Source organism: Streptopelia decaocto (genome assembly GCF_964273445.1).
Source record: "Streptopelia decaocto genome assembly, chromosome: 11".
In the NCBI taxonomy this organism is placed as follows: domain Eukaryota; kingdom Metazoa; phylum Chordata; class Aves; order Columbiformes; family Columbidae; genus Streptopelia; species Streptopelia decaocto.
Window position 1 is genome coordinate 11,922,288 of NC_138666.1, and position 18,799 is coordinate 11,941,086.

An 18,799-nucleotide genomic window follows, 5' to 3' on the forward strand; every position below is an offset into this window, starting at 1 on the left:
CTGTTATGATCTCTTTGTCCTCTCTTTGCAGCCCCAAGTCAAGCACCTGGAGGGCAGGAGAACCAGACCATGACTTGAGGCACCTCTGGGACACCTGCAGCTCTTGGCATGGCATCCCCCTGTCCCCAAAGCCACCCAGGACCATTGCAGGCACCTTGCAAGGTGGGGCAGACTGGCACTGCCTGGCTGCTCTGAGGCCACCAGTGCATCCAGCCTCACGGAGAGGGACAACCCTGGACAGAGGTCAGCTGGGAAAAAGAAGCTGCCCTGCCCGGTGAAGTTTTTCTTCATTCCTTGAAAGCCACAGAGACCTGCTGTGCGGGATTCAGGGCTGGAGGCAGCGCCGGGGCAGCGCCAAGGTGGAGCTACCGTGATGGATGACATGACACTGTTCCCAAATGCCTCTGCCACAGGTGTCGGTACCCAAAGCACTGCAGCTGGCAGAGGGGGATGCTCAGAAATGGTGCTGACCCACTGTCTAGCACCCATGGGGAGCATCATGGCCAGCATCGAGCACGGGATTTAATCCATGCCCAGGATGGCAGGAGCGGTGCTGGACCAGGAGGTGGCATGTTCCTGTCTGGACACCTCCCAGGCCCCACAGGTACAGGCAGATGCTGCCCTGGCTGCATTTACACCATGAGACAGCCTGTCTCTGCCCAGCACAGGGAGGTGTTTACAAGGCTTGCAGCTTGGCCAGGGCCAGGTTCACAGGGGACAGTGTGGCTGCCGTGCCCTGGACCTGCTCCAGGAGTGGAACAACCCTGCCTCGGACCCAGGTTCTGATCTGGCTAAAATCCCCCAGGAGAAGTGCGTAAGGGAGAGGTGAGTTTTGGGATGTGGCATGTACCCTTGATAACGCTGCACCATGGCCTCGCGCTTGAGCTGCCACTCCAGCCTTGAGCGTGCAGCCTTGAGCCTGGCAGCAGTCCTTGCTCCTTCTGGCAGGGTCCCCCCGGGTGCCCCAGTACAGGGGGGATCACGCTGTCCCTGGGAGGGATGATGGTGCCTGCAAGCCACAGGGCTGGCTGCTGCAGGCCGAGTGCTGGCCCTGGGCAGCGGGACTGGGCATGCAGGAGGAGGGATGCTGGCTTGGCTCAGGTGAGGGTACCACATCACCCCAGCCTGGTGGGGCTCTGCTGGGATGGAGACATCAGGATCCCCTGGCAGGGCTCACCCTGGGACTTTGCTGGCAGCATCCAGGTCCTGCTCGGGACTACAGCAACAGCTTCCCCATGGATGCTGGAGGGACCATCACTCCTTATCTCCTGCCACGGCCCTCAGCAGTGCCTGCTCCAGCCCACGGCATCAAGAGCCTCCAGCATCCCAGCAGCAGAGTGACCTGGGCACAGGGACAAAGGACACTGGCAGCCAGCAGCACATCAGATCACTTTATTGCCACAGTGGCCACGGGCCAGACCCAGGTCTCAGAGCGGGTCTCTGGGTCCAGCCCCTTGACCCCTCTAATACTGTTGAGAAGATGAACCACGAGCCTCCACCCCCACACACGAGCACTGAGCGTCCTCCATCCTGACCATCATGGAGCAGCTCCTGGGCATCACTCCCATCCGCTTTCTGCACCTCCGGGAGCTGGAGACCAGCAGGAAAAGGTGAAACGAAGGGTGCAGAGTGTGCCAGGCCTGGAGCAGCAAGGGGCTGCCACCACGTCCTGCCTTGAGGGCTACCGGTGGTGAGAAGCAGCAGGAGCCCCCTTGGGCCACCTCAAACCTCCATGCCAGGTGCTCGCCCCAGGCCCAGCGCCTGCACCAGGTCATCGCTGAGCCCACTCTTCAGCGTCCGTCTCACTGCAGGAAGAGGAGAACATGGCACTGGCAGTGCTGGCAGCAGCACATGTGGTCTCCATGTACCCAGTGCCTGCCCGGGCATGGTGGCCCTGGGGAGGGGAGTGGTGAGGGGAGTGCAAGGACATGGTCTGGTCTCAGGGTACCTCCAGTTGTGGCCTGGTAGGCTCAACAAGGGTGGCCAGTGGGGAAGAAGTCAGGCAGGGCATGGGGACACAGAACTGGGACAAGGCATGAGGACGGAACACAGGAACAGAGATGGGATGGGGACACAAAGATGGGAAAGAGCATCTGGGCGGGTCCCATTGCTATGGGGCAGAGTACAGGAACAGGGGCAGAGCATAGGGACAGAGACAGGACAGGGCACAGGGACAGGGGTGGGACTTACAGGACTTCCTATTGCCGCGGGACCTCCTGCGCTCCTTGTTGGCACAGGGCCGGGGGTTGGCGTTGTGAGTCACTGATTTCACCAGTCGGTCCATGATTTCATCTGAAGCATCGTCTGGGGAGCTGGGAACATCCTCTTGGGCTGGAGAGCCCTGGGTTGGGGTGGTGTGTCCTGTCCCTGCATGGGGACAACAGGGATGCTGGCATCAGCCATGCCCAACCAGCCGGCCATGCCCAACCAGCCAGCCATGCCTTGTGTGCCTCTGCCACCCCACTCCTACCCCGGCTGGCCCGGCTGCGGCGGGCAGGGGCATCTGTGGGGGAGGCCAGTAGGTTCTTCATGCTTTCGTGTCCCGTTTCCATCTGCTCCTCGGGGCTGCTGGACACCACGGCGGGCGGCGGAGCAGCCTCAGCAATGCCAGAGAACTTCTCAGTCTGCAGCAGGAGGAGAGGTGGGTGTTGGGGACATGGGGGACATCACCTGGTGGCAGTGGCCAGCCAGGTGTCCCTGTACCTCGGTGATGAGCCGTCCACGGGTCTTGTTGCGCTCGCGGTGGGCAGCCCGTTTCTTCTGCTGCTGCAGGACGCGCTCCCGGCAGGTGCGGTACTCCAGAGCGAACTCCCGCAGCAGCTTGCAGATGGTTGTCACCTTCACGTCCCGCACTGTGCTCGCCGGGTAACCCAGGTAGAGCAGGAAGGAGTGAAACCTGCAGTGACATCGGTCATGGTAGGCCACCAACGGGACTGCAGGGCTCCCATCCCCAGGACCTCGAGCCACTGACCTGTTGAGGACACGCCTGTGCACCACCTTCAAGACGACAATGCGCTGGGTGCTGTCCTTGAGGAAGTCTGTCAGCTTGCTCTTCAGCACCGGCTTAGTCTCATGCTTGGCGATCACCTTCAGGTTGTCCCAGGAGGTCCTGCACCTCCGCTCCAGCTGCATCAGGCTGTTGGCCAGCTCGTCAAAGTCAACCTGGAAGAGTGAGACACCAGCCCTCAGTCACGCTGGGGGAGCTGGGCAGCCGTGGGACCCATACCCTTGCCTTGCCAGGTGTCATCTGGCTGGCTCACCTTGGCAGAGCGGGTGATGGAGGCGATCTCTGAGTAGAGGTCGGTGGTTTCTGGGAATTTCTCTACCACCATCTGGCAGAGGTGGTAGAGCAGGGATTGCCGGTGCACTGTGTCCTTCACTTCTGAGACCTTCTCCAGGTAGCCCAGCTCAAAGCCTCTGCTCTGAAACCCCAATGGACTCAGCAAGGCCTCTCCATCCCTCCTCCAGCAGACCTCCAGTCTGCAGATCCACTGGGCCCCCACCAGCACCACCCAGCCTCAGGTGCCATCCCAGGCTTCTCATGGTCCCTCTTGGGTACCCATGCACCATGGTGGGTCCTGTCCTTGTGGCATTCAAGACAGGCCACATCCCTCTGCACCCTGCTCCTCACCTGGGAGCCATTCAAGAAGTTGCCCATGGCCAGCAGCGTGGCCAGGATGCACTTGAAGGTGTGATTTCTGGCCAGTTGCTCCATGCCCACCTTCAGATCAAAGAGTGGCTCTGCAATCTCCTGGTTGAGGAAAGAGATGCAGGTGAGACCCCTTGGCCACCCTCTCCCTTGGGAGCTTCAGCATTTGCCCTTTCCCATGAGGACAACCACACTTTGGTCAACCCAAGCCCATGATTGCCTTGGAGACCTGCAACCTGTCCCCAGCCATGATGGCACCTCCCAAACTTGGACATGGCTGGTTCCCACCAGGAATAGGCTTGGCTCAGAGCTCAGCACTGCTGGGGCTGGCAGTGGTGAGAGGGTGGAGGGCAGATGTGGTACATGGCTCTGTACCTGCTCCAGGCTCTCATAGTCCAGCTTGAAGGCCCAGAGCTGGAGCCTGGGTGTGAGGTCACTGATGGAAGACAAGGCAAGCAGGAACTGCTCCGCAGAGCCCAAGGGCACATCAGGGTTGGCCATTTGGGCTTCTTGGATCTTCTGCTTCTCCTCCTCAGTTGGGACCATGGTCAAGATTTTCTAGAGCAGGCAAAGCAGGATGTGTTAAGCTCCAGACATGTCACCATGGGATATGTCACCCCAGGGCTGGCAGCACAGATGTCATGGCATGGTGGCCTCTTGGCCAGGGGAAATGACCCTGGAGGGAGCACCTTGGAGGGGCCGAGCTTCTCTGGTGCTCACCTCAATCCCTTCCTTATTGACCGCAAACTCATCGAAGTTCAGCACAGCCGTCTTGATGATGTGCACAGGTGGCAGCACTGTGAGACCAATGTTGATGGCGTTGCTCCTCTTGGGGTCCAGCACCACCACCACCTTCTTCCCATCAATGGCCTTCTGCAAGGAGGACAGGATGGATGGGAACAGACAGAGAAAGGGCTCACCTTCATGAAAACACCATGGACATGGGGAGCAGATCAGGGACCTGGTGATGAGCCAGACCCACGTACTGCCTATCACTATCCCCACAGAGCCTCTGGGCTCCTCAGCGTAGGGTAGGGGTGACGGTCCCCACCTAGGGTCCCTCCAGCAACTAACAGACTCAAACCCTCAAACCCCCTTGGCTGATGGGTGCCAGCCTGCTGGTACCTTTGAAGTTGGTGCTTCTTTTGACCTTGACTCAAAGAGATGCTCCAGTTTGGCAGCATTGACCTCGACGCTCTGCAGGGATGCCCATAATGTTGCCTGGCCGAACCTTCCTGGCCCCACAGTGCCATCCAGCTGCTTCAGCTCCTTCCAGAAGAGCTTCACTGTCCTTTTTTTCTTGGCCTGGGAGGGGCCATCTGTTGCTGCGAGGCCTGGCAGCCCTGGAGGGGGTGGGCAGCCAGGGACCGCAGGAGGTGGAGGTGGAGGCGGTGGGCAGCCAGGGAACGCAGGAGGTGGCGGTGGAGGTGGTGGGCAACCAGGGATCATGGGAGGTGGAGGTGGAGGTGGTGGGCAACCAGGGATGGCAGGAGGTGGAGGGGGAGCCATGAGACTTCCAGCACTTGTTGCTTCAATGCTGGGAGAGAGGAAGGAGCCATTGGCCATGGGGCCTGTGTCCAGGATGTCAAAGTCTTCTTCTTCCCCCAAATCAGTGAAGTCCAGGTCCTTGATCTTCAGCTGCCCAGGGCTGGCCTCCAGGCGCTCCCATGTCAGCTCTGCATCCTTCTTGATGGGCATCATCCCAGTGTTCTCCAGCTTCTGCGTGTGAGTCTCAGCATCTACACTGGACATGGCACGTGCCAGCTTGGCATGGGCACTGGCCACTGGCCCGTCTGGAGCCCTGCCACAGAGCCGGGCGCCCTCTTGCTCCCGGTTGCTACCTCCTTCCATGTCCGTGTCCACCTCACCCTGGACCAGGGGGGACGATGGTCCCTTGGAAAAGACCTTCTCCCTCCCCGGCTCTGAGGAGCCCTTGGCGTAGAGCATGTCCAGCATGAACTTGGTGTCAGAGGAGATGGTGCTGCAGGAGTCGGTGGTGTCCGGCTGAGCCAGGCGAGACCCTGCGGGGACATGGGAAGATGCTGGGACAGCCCATTTGGAGAGGCAGGTACTGCTGGGGTAGGGGTCCCGCTCCCCAGGGGGTGTGCTCGGATGGCAGTGTTCAGAGCGGGACAGGGAGGTACTACCCAGCTCCCCCATGGCTCTGGTTTTCACAGGTGTGGGCTGGGGGCAGAGGTGCCACTGATACCCACCCCAGAGACCCCCATGAGCCCGGAGCCAGGAACACACACCCCAGCAGCACCTACTTATGCTGGGTGTCTCTGTGCCTGGCTCAGGGGTGCCGCTGTCCCTGTCCCACAAGAAAGAAGCAGGATGCTCCAGCGCAGCATCGCTGAGGACGTCAAGCCGTCCCTTGGCCATGGAAGAGATCTTCTCCTTCTGGGCTGCAGCCAGGTTCTCCAAGAAGCGAGCTCTGTGAGACAGGGGCAGATGTTGGCTGGGAGCAAGGCAGGGACAGGGATGATGGGGACAACCAGCAAACCACGCCATGTCACACTGCACAGCCAGCCCCCTGAAACACCCTGCACTAGTCACACCACAGCAGGGACCTGGAGGATTCAACCTTCTCCAAGCCCAGCAGAGAGACAGGTGACACCACCACAGCTCAGGGACGGGGATGCCACAGCCCCGCAGGAGCTGAAGGCGTATCCCATCGATGTGTCACTGTCACCTATCAGACCCATGGACCTGGTGCTCACCACAACCCTCATCCAAAAGCTGCAAAACCCAGGAGGGCCTCCAGGCAGAGACTCGTGGGGACCCTCCTGCGCCTCATGCCCTGCTGGCCTGAGGAAGCGCATGCCTGGAGACACACGCATGCCTCTACTTACTCAAACTTCCTCAAAATAGGCTTGTCCCCATGCAAGGAGGGGACATCCTCCCGCCTGAGGGAAAACAGGGGTTAGACCCCACTGGCAGCAGCCCCCCACTGCGGCTCATGCACCCCTGCATGCACCCACCTGGCCAGCACAGGACCCTTGCCCTGCTGTCACCCTGGGGTTTATGGGGAGCTGGGAGAGCCCAAGCAAGTCCTCTCCTGCCTTGGCACTACATGGCATTGGGTGCTGGTGAGACAGGGCACTGTCCCCCCCAAACAGAGCCACTCAGTTTGCCACCAGGATGGTGATGCCAGCCCCCTCCCAGCCCCAGGGGGGGCATTGCCACCCCCAGCAGGGACACTCCACCCAAGAAGTGAGAGATCAGAGGGCGCCATCACCCTGTGGGGGATGCTGGAAATGAGGGGAGCAGGCTGGGGTCCCACAGGCAGGGCTGAGAGGGGAGAGCTGAGGGATGGGGCAGCGAGATGGGTGCAGGGGGCAGCAAGGTGGGTGCAGGGCAGTGCCCGCTCCCGCCGGAGCATCATGCCAGGAGGGAGCACACGCGTGCAGAGCCCAGGCACTTACCAGACAGGAGCCGTTTGGCGCAGCCTGCAAAAGGAAAGATAGAAAGAGTGGGCAGAGGAGAGGGCAAGCGTGGCAGAAAAGAGGAGCAAGAAGGAGCTGGAGCAGAGCTGTGTGTCCCTGAAGGATGCCCTGCAGCCCCTAGCTGGACCCTGTTGGATGCCCACTCCCCAGTCACGATTCTCTTCAGTCCCAGTGCCAGTCCAGACCATTTTTCCCTGGGACAGGCACACACGCTCCTGGGAGTGCCCCAACAGCCCTGGGGGACCCCCCATACACCCAGCCCCTCCTGGCTGCTTACTTGTAGACACTGCGCTCGCCCGGGCCCGGGGGCTGCTCCTTCTCGGCCTGGGGAGAGGCCAGGGACAGCCGCACCGTGGACGCACTGTTGTAGATGCTGCCAGGACAGGGCCTGGAAGGGGAGGTGACAGGGACTGAGAGCAGGTCCTGCGGAGCTGTCCTCCATCCTGGCACCAGGAATGGACCCAAGCGTGGCTCCCACCACATCCCAGCATCTTCACCATCCTGGAAGCATCCCCACCATGGGCCACCTCCAGCCACACTTACTCTGCCGGGCTGCTCGGTGCGGGGACTGCTGGGGTGTCCTCAGTGGGGGGCTCCTTCGGGGTGCCAGGGGACCCCTGGAGTGGCTGGGCATCGGGGCTGGGCTCCGGGCACCCACCCTGTGATCGCCACCCACGCCGGCCCTCGTCCGTCCTCCTCCGCTCCTTGCGTCCCCCTGAGGGTGGCTCTTCCACATCATCCTCCAGCTTGAGAGCGCTCTGCGGAGAGGCCGGGGGGGCATGGCACCGGGCACGGCCCCCCTGCCACCCCACACACCCACCCTCCCTGCTGCCACAGGATGTGGCGTGTGGCTGGATCCCACAGGAGCCCCACTCACTTCATAGAGTGTGAACTGCTGCTTCAAGTCGAGGTCGGTGCCCTTGCTGCCCAGGTACTGCTGCACCACCCGCTCCATGCCCTGCTGCTCCAGGCAGTCCGTCACGTCGTAGAAGGTGTCCTGGTCCGGGAGGGCTGCCAGCGTCTGAGCAGGACCAGAGGGACGCTGCTGGGACCGGTGTGACCCACACCAAGCCCCACCAGCGTGGCATCACAGGGATGCCCAGCTACTTCCCCGGACCTTGTTGATCAGCGTCATGGTGAACACCAGCAGCTCTGTGTCAGCCCCATGGCGCTGCTCCAGGATGGCCATCAGGTTGGACCATGGGCAAGTTCCTGGGAAAAGTGGCACGTGCAGGTGACATGCAGTAGGAAATAGCCTCAAATTGTGCCAGGGGAGGTTTAGATTAGATATTTGGAAAAATCTATTCATGGAAAGGGTTGTCAGGCATTGGAACAGGCTTCCCAGGAAAGTGGTGGAGTCACCATCCGTGGGGGGGGATTTAAAAGATGCGGAGATGAGGTTCTTAGGGTCATGGTTTAGTGACAGTGTTGGGTTAATGGTTGGACTCTATGATCTTGAGGGTCTCTTCCAAACAAAATGATTTTATGATCAGTGGGGCCTCATGGGTGGTTGGGGCTGCACCCACCTCTTGCCTGGTCCACAGCGTTGACGGCGCGGATGAGGAGCAGGGCGTTGGGCTCTGTGTACTCCACGAACACCAGCAGCAGCTTCAGTGCCATCTTCACCACCAGGCGAAACTGGGACAAGGGACGACAGCTGGGACAGTGGCAGGGGGCTGCCAGGGCACTGTGGGGTGGTTGTGCCCATGCCCCAGGGCTGGGGGCTTTGCTGTGGGGCCAGGGACCAGCCCGCAGCTGTGATGCTGATGGCTGGGGTGCACCAGGAAGGGACCTGGAGCGGGACCCTCTTACTCAGGCACTGTGCCCAGGGGACAGCAACTGGCAGGGGTGCAGCAGGGGGCACAGGCAGCCCCCCAAGGGCAACAGGTGCTTACCGGGCTTCCCGACAGCGTGTACAGCCACTGGACAGTCTCATTGTGGTTGATGACACCCTGCATTCCGTCCACAAAAAGCATGATCTGGCTCAGGGCTGCAAGGCAGAGAGCAGGCAGGTCACGGCAGGGCGGGCAGGGCTGTGACAGGGCTTTCCCAGCATCAGCACACCAAGGGCAAGGTCTGGCAGCTTCCTGCAAGGTATCCCAGCCAAACTCACTCTCCCCCGACCCCTGCATGCCAGCCTTCCTCCCCAGGGACGAGAAGTGCCCTGTACCCAAATACCAACCACGGAGGATGTAATTCTGGTAGTTCTGGTCAGCCTCTGCCCCCACTTTGATCAGACACGTCAACCCATCCAGGTTCACAAACTCTGGCACCAGGTCCTTGTCCTCCTGTGGGGTGGAGGCCAGGCATTACCGCAGTGTGGGAAGGCAAGAGGGGGCACCCCTGAACCCCCACTGTGCCACCATCACCGTACCTGAAAGAGCTGCTTGAGGGAGAAGAGTGAGCGCCGCAGCTCTGGCCCCTGCGAGTTGTACAGCTTCTCTGGAAGGAAAAGAGAGATGTGGTGGGATGGTCTGACCCGCAGGGGCTCGCTGCTGAACCAGGGCTCCAAAATGCTCCCTGCTGCCTGGGAAAGCCCCTTGTCCTGGCTCAATCGCTGTGCCGTCACCCCAGCAAGCCGGCACCGCATGGCTGTCAGACACACAGGGTGGAAGCAGCTGCAGCTCCACAACTACTCATTTCAGCCCTGCCACCTCCCTATTTCCTTTATTTTTTTTTTCTGCCCAGCAATGACATAAATATCCCCTCTGGTTTCCTGTGCAGAACCGAAACAGGAACACGGGCAGGAGGCAGAGCTACTTATAGCCGTTGCTCCCCAGGCACAGCGTTGGCACGGTCCCGGAGCCCCCAGCAGCTCCACAGCTTGGGAAGAACCACAGGATGGGGACGGGAAGGATGGCAGCCTGACACCAGCTGCTTGGGGACAAAAGGATGATCACCAGGCTGGAGGCTGGATGGAGATTACGTGCTCATGGGGATGGTGCCTGTGGCAGAAGCCAGCACATAGCAGAGTCGAAAAGCTCTGCTTAAACTAGCAGAGACCAAATACATCAGGAGCCAGTGCTTCCCACATCCCAAAATTGAGTTATCCAAGCATCCCGAGTTATTTGGGTCAGTTTCAGAGCTGTAACAAGCCAAAACCAAGCTGTCCAAGGAGGCCTTCAGACATGCCGATGAGGGATCTGCAAAACACGAGGTCTCAGCAGCCTCCTCCGCTCACTTGTCGGCTTGTCAGAGAGGGAAAGCAGAGCAGCCCGGGGCTCAGCTGGAGCCTGGGAACTGCCGGCAAAGAGCACGACCCCGACCCCGGGCTTCCTGCAGGGAGAGGGCTCCACGCTGTGCCCCTTCCCGCACCGCTCGGGAAGCTGATGCCCGGCTCACATTTTGCTCTGCTCAGTACTTGCTTTCCCCCCGCTAAGGAGAAAAAAGGCTTGAGGCTCCCGAATATCTTGCAGGACCTGCCCGAAGCCGCAGCAGCGTTTTCTGCTGTGTGAGAGGTATTTGTTTATATCCTCCAAAACTATATATAGAACTCGACTGAATGACCCAGAATATCTGCAGTGGGCGGTGGGCTCTCAGCCAAAGAGGCAAGAGTTCCAGTCTCTGTGGATGGAGGGGATTAACCCAGCAGTTCCCCATCAGCATGATGGTGACCATGTCCCCTGCACCTCTAGGAGGGGTTACAGGGTGGCAGCAGCCCTGGGCTGCATTGTTCCCTGTCTCCATCCCAAAAAGCCAAACGTGGAGGCCAAACCCACTCTGTGTTTGGGGGGGAGTGACCTGCCAGCCCCAGGTCAGCCCGGAGGAAGAAGCAGCCCTGACTCACCAATGATGGCGTGGACTCGGACGGAGAGCTGCGTGCGCAGGATCAGAGTTGGCCGTCTCCCCTTCCTAAGGTAGGGCGAAATATCATGTGAGAACCTACACTGGGACCACCACGGCCCCTCACCCGTGGCCCCCAGTGCTCACATGCATGTGGGGTCCCCGTGTCCCATCCCCATAGGGCTTGGGTACCCCACGTGCCTCACCTGACCTCCTCATAGAAACCCTCCAGATCATCCTTCTGTTCCAATAGGGACAAGTCAAGGTCCAGGTAGTGTCCGGAGGGTGAGACCTGCAGCGTGCAGTCCTCCAGCTGGGGATGGAGACAAACCGGCTGAGCCCCTGTGCCCATCACATTCCTCCTGGCTCCCAGAGCAGCATCCCCAGGTGACCCTCCTGCCCTCACTTAACTCACCAGGCATTTGAATCAGGGTGGCAGGTCCCACCCTGTCCTTGAGCACTGGCCCTGCAGAAAGATTCCCCAGCACCTCAGCCTGATGGCAGATTAAGGGAGAAATGTGGAGCCCCAGGCTAGGAAAAGGCAGAGCAAGGGTGGCCGCACTGCCACCAAGCACCTCATAAACTAGTTGGGTAGGAGCCCCAGCAAGAGGCTGACCCGTTCCCTGGGGCTCCCCTGAGTCAGCCAGGGTGTGACCTGGGTAGGATCCATCTCCTCCAGGGCTCGTGTCACTGTCTGGGCAGATGAATCACCTCCGCCTGGGGGACTGGATCTGCGCGAACTGCCACAGCACCTGGGCAAAACCCACCGGGATGGCGGCCTCTGGCGAAGCCCCCTGCTTCTCCTAGTTTGCCCCACCTCTGAGGGCCTGACGCTCGTTTCCAAAACTGCACAGCAGTGCCGTGTAACTGCTTAAGGAGCCAAGGACCAGGGATAAAACCTCACTATTGGGTTTTACAATAAAACCCTGCCCTGACTACCCTCGGGCAGGCTGGCGACGCACAGCAATGCTGGGTACGGCTCCTGTATCTCTCTGAGGTTGTTTTCCATGAAAGCCCCATCTCCTCAAGTCACAAGATCATGCAAGAGCTCAGACGTATGACTTCACTGTAAGTGTGACAACAAAAGAGAGGGCAAGGAAAAATGCCACGTGCATTAATTAATGACCTTGACTAAGCCTCGGGATAATTTGGCGGGACACTGCCGTTGGGTTGGATACATTAGTTATGTTGTTAGTGTCTTGCTCCACCTCCCGTGGTTGCTGGCCATGCCAGCCCGTCATGGCAACGTGTACCAAACACAGGCTGCTGGAACAGAGCAAATGCTCCTGGCTGCCAACTCTGCCTCCACAGCAGGTATTGCTAATCCCACACACAGGGTTTGCTTGCTGGGGAAAGCTTACACTCCTGCACCAGGAAAGGGCTCTCCTGGGCATCCCTGCATCCTCCTGGGCATCCCCATAGCCATCCCTGCATCCTCCCGGGCATTCAAACACAGTGAAGAGAACCTCACAGCTCCAGTACAAAGCTTTGCCATCTCTGGGCTGCCAGAGTCCTGACAAGCTGGAGTTAATGTCCCCAGCTCCTACCAGGGCCAGTGACATGGCCCAGCTGGCGGGGGAGGCCAAGCCCCTGGGACACAACCCTGCATGTTTCCCATGCGAGCTTGGCAGTGCTCCCCACAAGGGATGATGCTCTGAGCGCTGGGTCCGGGTTTGGCTGCGACCCCCCTGGCGAGCACCAACCCTCAGGGATGGAGATGGGCTGTCCCCTGCCAAAAATCCCAGGGCAGCACTTCCGCACCAGGGAGCACTGACTGCCCCTGGGCCAGGGTTAGTCCTGCACCCTTGGATGAGGTTTTGAACCATGCAGAATCTGAGCCGGGATCTCAGGGTTGTGCTGGTGGGGACGGCACATTGGAGCCATGGGGTTCTGACAGCTCCTGGTGCAGGGTGGCTGTGATCCATCCATCTCCTGCCTGTAAAAGTGTTTTAAAATGAGCTGGGCTTTGAGAGTCATGAGGACACACAGGCAGAGCGGAGCTGAGGAAGAAGAGAGTGTCCCACGCTCACACATCCAGCCCGCGGCTCCCCGGGGTCCCAGCCATGCCACAGCAGCACTGATGTCCTCCATCCATCCTGTCGCTTCAAACTTGAGGCATGAGGAAGGTGGAAACACACGGATCTCCCTGATCCTACCAACACCCAGCAGCTGTGGCTGCTTCAAAGCTTAGCAAGGGCACACATGCCAGGCAAGCGAGTTCCCAGGGAAAGTCGGCTCCCCTCACAGCTGGACTGTCCTCCCAAACCATGGGTGTGTGATGGAGACATCTCCACCTCTGAGACAGAGGCATCCTCCACCCACAGCTGAACTCATGCCACCCACCACAGCATCACATCTTCCTGCTTGTCCCTATCATGGCATCCCCATGTGGGAGGATGCTCCAAGGCTGGGCAGTGAATCTCCTCTTTATCTGCCAGCAGAGGAAACACTTTCCCCCAGTCTCTAGCACTTTATTTTTGTGGTAATAACAATTTATCAATGTTGCTGTGGCTCTTCTAGGAAGGCTATGGGGAAATTACAGAAAAAAAAATATATTATTTGCTCCAGCTGAGGCAGAGCTTGAGGCAGCAGTTAAACACAAGGCACCGGTGGGTCAGAAACACCCGGCATCAGAAGCCTCTGCTCACCCTTCCAAAACACATCGGGAGTGATGGTTTATAGAGCTATGCCACAGAAGCTACCCCAGCCAGCAACCAGGTACATTCACCATGATTCGATTTCAGGGCTAAGAAGGGTGTTTATTGCCAGGGCACTCAGTTGCAGTCTCCTGTCCGCTCCTGCCTGATGGGTGGCAGCAAGTGGATGGGAGCGCTGCCATTGCCTTATCATGGAGGGGAAAAAAAATACCCAGGTCAGGAGGGATCTCTGGAGGTCACTCAGAGTTGGCCCAGCACTGCACACTTGCTTGCACACATTCCCTCTTGAAGCTCCTCCAGCCAGACTTGTTGCTCATTAACAGATCCCTCATTTCTCATCAACAGCAGGAGGATCACAGTCCTTGCAAGCAGCAGGTGTCCTGGTAAGGCCATGGCACAAGTGCCAGGCCACAGCTCCTGTCCCAGAAGCCACGCGAGGACCGTGCCAGGAGCCGGGGAGTGACAAAGTTGCTGAGCATCAGTACTCGGCTCTAAGCATCGGGTAAGAGTCAGACAGCAGAGCTTCAAAGCAGTTAAGTCGGGGGGAAGGCAGCGCTGCCGATGACCCTGTCTCACCACTTTCGTGCTTGCCAGAGGTTAAGTGGAGAAAAGAGTGTCCATGAAGTCCCCCTTGAGCGGGATAGGAGAGAACCAGCAGGGCTGGTGTGACGGGGCTTGTGCGACGGGGATTGTGCACTTCACATGTGCACTGAGGTCACCCCAGCAACTCTCCTCTAGCAAGCCCGAGAGCTCACAGCGAGTGGAAGAGCGAGCTGATGACCCTGAGGCCGGCGAGCTGTTTGCTCTTCCCCAGGTTTCCGGGAAAGGAAAGAGAAAGCAGAGCTCCAGCCCGTTGGGTTTTGCAATTGTTTGGAAAAATCCCTAGATTCAGAGGCAAGATAGTGCCGGGAGCAAGGGGGAACAGTGGCCTTTGGGGACTGAAGGGACAGCCAAAAAAATCTGTCCTGCCAAAACCTGCCTGTGGAGGCTCAGAAAACCCCACACCCAGCACAAGCATCACCCAAGGGTATCAGAAAAATGCTGGAAAGCCGGAGAAGATAGTATCGGCCTGGAGCCGAACAATGCGGTGGCGGCAAACAAAGCGGGAAAGTATTTTCAAGCACAAACAAGCTTTCCGGAGAGCATGAAAAAGTCATCAGTGGCGGGTCGCACTCAGGGAGAGGAAGCACCGAGCATGTCCTGGGGCAGGACAGGCTGTTCAAGGCAGCAATGCCGGCACAAGAAACCTCCTGCTCCTCATCTCCAGGTTGCTCCCAGCTCAGGGAGCAGCTTTGCTGTGCCCAGGAAGGGCAGGAGCCGGCTGGTCCCCCATAGCAGCTCATCCCCTGGGTGCCTGTGATTCAGTCCTCCACCGATGGTGCAGGGACCCCCAGCCCAGCTCCTTCCTGGCCGTTGCGTCCTCCTCCCGGTGCCTTGCAGCTCCAGGCACACTGCCCAGTGCACGTCACCTCAGGACAAGCTTGGCACCGGGCATCCCCAGCTGAATTTTTTACAGCTGGTTCCTTGGGAAAAATCCGACTGTTCATTTACTAATTTTAGGGTGGCGAGTAATGGAGTTACCTGGCGCAAAGGGCACCAAGGGAGGTTTCAGGCAGTCGTGCCAGGGTAACGATGTCTGCATGGCTCTGGGCTGCCAGCTCCAAATTTGGACTGAATTGGGTGGCTCAGGAGACTGACCTCACTTTGCAGGGTGTAAATCCTGTGTCAGGAGGCTCCTGATGGAGACTTTGGCTTGTGCAAACACAAGCGAGCACCCCAGCTTGTCACGTTGGGACAGAGCTTTGCGTAATGAAGGCAGCATGTTTTTTAACTTATATAACTTATATAACCTATATGACAAGGAATCTGGCTTAAAACCCCAAAGCAGGGTCCTAGCCGCTCACCTGTGATTTTGCCATGGAGTGATGCACAGAAACCACAGGAAAAAACATCTGGAGCTTGGCTTTGGCAGGTAACAGAGCCTGAACCCCCAGGATTAATAGACCTGGGCATGGGACCTCCCTGCAATGCTCCTGCCCTTTGGAACGTCGTGTCCAGCTCCCTGTGCTACCACAGCAGCACCCCGGGCCGGCGATCCCGTTACAGCCAGCTCCTGCCCAGGGAGGAGAGCTCATGCCTGAAATTTGAGTTTGCTCCATTCGTCATGTCTCAGGGCTGCTTGTTCCCAAACAAACTCCGTTTAGTCACCACCTAAAAATCCCATGACGGCGACAACATGAGACGTGGTTGCTTTGCTCCAAGAAAAAATGAAAAGGGGGATAATAGGGAGGGGTTTTTAGTGCAAGCAAAGGTCTCACAGTGATTCCCTCTCCCTTGGCAGGTCAGCAAGCTCAGTGCCAGGCACACCAAGCCGATTTGCCCCTCCTGCTGCCCCCATCTCTCCCGGGCAGGGCACACTCCCCCTGCCTGCCTGGGTTCCTGCTTCCCTTGCCTGCACGACAGAGATGCTCAGCCATTACCAAAGGTCTACCGGTTCCCATGCTTATGAGGAGGAAAACAAGCCTGTCCCCATCCTGTAAAGGATGCTCTGAAGGCATCATGCCAACAGAAGATACCCAGGATGGAAGGTCCCCCATGTCCTCCACTCCCCAGATCCTATTTCCCAGCCTGGATCAGCCCCGGCGGCACACAAGCAAGACACGGCACCTCACTGCAGCTTCAGCCTCCCGCCTTCCTGCCGGCCGGAGGAAATTGCTCAGCACGAATTTCCGCACCGTTCTCCGGCAGCAAAGCTGCAGCTGAACCGGAGGGACGAAGGAGCTGGTGGCCCTACAGCTCCCCTGTCACCTCCCCAAGGCACATGTGCTGCAGCAAGCGGGGACGCTGGCCTGGTCCCCGGTGTCAAGGAGCTGGTGTGCTTCCACGGAGGCTCAACTCCGCTCCCGATAGCCGGTGGGGAAGAGGGATGCTGGCGTGAAAGCACGCTGCTCCGCTCAGCCCCGGCAACACGGGGATGGACTCCTGCCCTTGTTCTGCTTCCCCCCTGCCCGGGTTCCCCCTGCTCTGAGCAAGCACATCCTCTTCCTCCCTGCCGACTCATCCGGGGCCGCCCGAGAACTGGCATCTCCCGCCGGGGCTCACGGATTCTGCCGTGACTCACTCCGGGAGCGCTGCCCGCGCTCCGGCGGGGACACACCGCCCCATCCCTCGCCCCTCCGCTCCTTCCAGCCGACAACCCCCGCCCTGTCCGGTGGCCTCCCTGCCTTCCCCCGGCTCCCCCTCACCGGCAGCGGGGCCCCGAGCAGGCGGTGCAGCGCGGGCAGCTGCACGCCCAGGGCCAGCGCCTCCTCCACGGCGTAAACCGGAGCTCGCCGCGGCTCCGGGAAACTGCCGCAGCCGAAAGGATCCGCGTCCTCCAGGTACTGGACCCGGCATGGAACCACCGCCTCCGCCATGGCAGCGCCGCTGCCGCCGCGCCGCTCCGCCGGGGGTGGGGGCGGAGGAGCCCCGCCCCCCTCCCGGCCCCTCCCGGCCACGCCCCTCCCCGGGATCGGCTGCTCGGTGCTCGGCGCGCCCTCCCGCGGGCGTTCCGGCGGCTGCCTGCCCGGGATGCCTCCCGCCGCGGAGCGATGCTCCGCCGTGATGCTCCGGCATCAGGGATGCTGCAGGCCCCGGGAGGCTCCGGGCTGCCCCGGAGTGTCCGGTGGGGCTGCTCGCCCCCGGTGAACTGGAGCACGGGTGGGCGGCTGGGCTGAAAGTCCCTCTTCTGGGGCATGTGGGAAAGCGGCGGAGGAATGAGCTGTCCTGTCCTGGGCAGCCCGGAGCCAGGCGTGCAGCAGTACTTCCCCAGCAGCGGCACAACCCCCGGGATCGGTGTTGATGCTAATGAGGGTGCTTTGCATCCAAGGTGTTGGTGGATGATGTAGTGTTCATTGCCATGCTTGGAAAGGAGCACCCAAAGGACCCCCAGCAGGACACAGCACAGACCACAGCTGCACCAGGGATAGGACTGGGGACACAGGAAGGTCTCATCACTCTTGGACTCAGCATGAAGCACCACTGGGCACACTGAGCACAGCCCAGCAAGGCAAAGATTTTGCAAAGGGAATTTTACTTTCTTTTTGACTGATTACCTGGGCAGTGGTGGTGGCCTGACACGATGGAGCATTGGGCAGGGAGCCTTCCCCTCACCTCTGGCTCCAGCCTGGGCTCCCAGTAGCAGTGAAGCATGAGTGGACTGTGGGGCGCTCAGCAGAGATGCCCAAGCAGCAGCATGGGTCAGGTCTAAGAGGTCAGGGTGGCAGGGCATGACCAGCCTGGGGGAGGCAAAGCAAAGGGAAGATTTAATCGTATCTTTGACAAGTTAAAAGGGGAGTGGGAGGCAGTTTCTCCTCAGCTTCAGCACTGGTGAGGCCGTTCTTGTGCTGCCTTTCCTGGCAGGATCCGGCTGGCAGGGGGTGGCAGCAGTGACTGCTTTTCCCAGCTGTTTTCTTCTGCTGAAAAATGTTTGCTGCACATTTGTGCTGGGTCAGAGAGATGTGAAGAGGTGATGCCACTGAGGCTGCCAGGGAGGTGTCCTGGAACTCATTCCAGTGCACTCTGCCTGGCACTCGATGTCCAAGTGTGCCCATGCCATAGACAGTATCAGCCAGAGGGTTCAGCCCAGCCAAGATGTCCTTCTGTCCTGGCTCCAGGGACACACAGACACAGTTCAGAGCTGGTTCTTCATGAAGAACTCTGCCAGAGTCCCTTCCTGACCCCTGGCAGGTGGCATCCTCACTCCCTGGGGTGTCAGGGCATCCTTCGCTGCCCACCCAGGATGGGGGTATCCTGGATCTAGGGGACACAGGGATGGTATATAGGAGATGGGGCGCCTCCCACAGCAGGGTCGGTGGGGGCTGTGAGCAAGTGGGAGCTTTTAGGGGTATTGGGGGTGTCTTCCTGAGAGTGACTGGAAGTGTTAGGGGGACGCAGGAGCCATGGGGCAGAGGGGAAGCTGGGGACAGATCAGTGCTCTCAGCTGGCAGCAGGAGGGGGTTGGGCTGGAGGGGGCGGGGATTAGGTGGGGTGTGGAAATTGGGAATCTGGTGGGTGCAGGAGACCTGAGCCAGGCTGAGAGATGAGGGGCGGGCAGGGGGCACCAGTGTGATGCAGGGGAGACTGGGGCGGGAAGCACCGGCAGGGTTCAGGTGAGCTGGGGTGGGGGGGATGCATGGGGGGAGCAGGGCGGTGCCGCGCCCGGGGCAGGTGCAGGGGCCGTGGGGCAGTACCGGGGCGGGGGGAGGAGCCGGGGCGGGGAGCGG

The 18,799-nt window shown here is 59.9% G+C and overlaps 1 protein-coding gene across 4 annotated transcripts; it reads right to left on the reverse strand.

The window, feature by feature from the left end:
• Nucleotides 1-1,377: 1,377 nt before the first annotated feature.
• FHOD1 (formin homology 2 domain containing 1) lies at nucleotides 1,378-17,000 on the reverse strand. Of its 4 annotated transcripts, XM_082062638.1 has the most exons (25): nucleotides 16,781-16,999; nucleotides 11,085-11,191; nucleotides 10,883-10,947; nucleotides 9,470-9,537; nucleotides 9,278-9,383; nucleotides 8,991-9,085; nucleotides 8,622-8,733; nucleotides 8,213-8,307; nucleotides 7,973-8,116; nucleotides 7,639-7,853; nucleotides 7,373-7,483; nucleotides 7,075-7,098; nucleotides 6,502-6,555; nucleotides 5,917-6,083; nucleotides 5,491-5,670; nucleotides 4,775-5,388; nucleotides 4,370-4,522; nucleotides 4,025-4,207; nucleotides 3,632-3,751; nucleotides 3,261-3,422; nucleotides 2,972-3,162; nucleotides 2,704-2,896; nucleotides 2,471-2,624; nucleotides 2,191-2,367; nucleotides 1,378-1,805 (listed from the first exon to the last, which is right to left on the reverse strand). In XM_082062638.1, exons 1-25 carry the CDS (start codon nucleotides 16,949-16,951, stop codon nucleotides 1,723-1,725), a joined length of 3,744 nt encoding a protein of 1,247 aa, XP_081918764.1. In that variant the 5' UTR covers nucleotides 16,952-16,999; the 3' UTR covers nucleotides 1,378-1,722. The 4 variants fall into 4 exon arrangements, with proteins under 4 accessions (XP_081918764.1, XP_081918762.1, XP_081918763.1 ...); XM_082062636.1 differs by having other exon boundaries at nucleotides 4,775-5,670; nucleotides 16,781-17,000; XM_082062637.1 differs by lacking the exons at nucleotides 6,502-6,555; nucleotides 7,075-7,098 and having other exon boundaries at nucleotides 4,775-5,670.
• Between the last annotated feature and the right edge of the window lie 1,799 nt (nucleotides 17,001-18,799).

Bases quoted from the DNA above. Each gene is read 5' to 3' on its own strand.
- FHOD1 (XM_082062636.1), bottom strand. From the start codon at position 16,951: ATGGCGGAGGCGGTGGTTCCATGCCGGGTCCAGTACCTGGAGGACGCG. The intron at 10,948-11,084 runs GTGAGGCACGTG...GCCCTACCTTAG, and splicing joins GGTTTCTATGAGGAGGTCAG to GAAGGGGAGACGGCCAACTC. The intron at 6,556-7,074 runs GTAAGTGCCTGG...GTTTTCCCTCAG, and splicing joins CGCCAAACGGCTCCTGTCTG to GCGGGAGGATGTCCCCTCCT.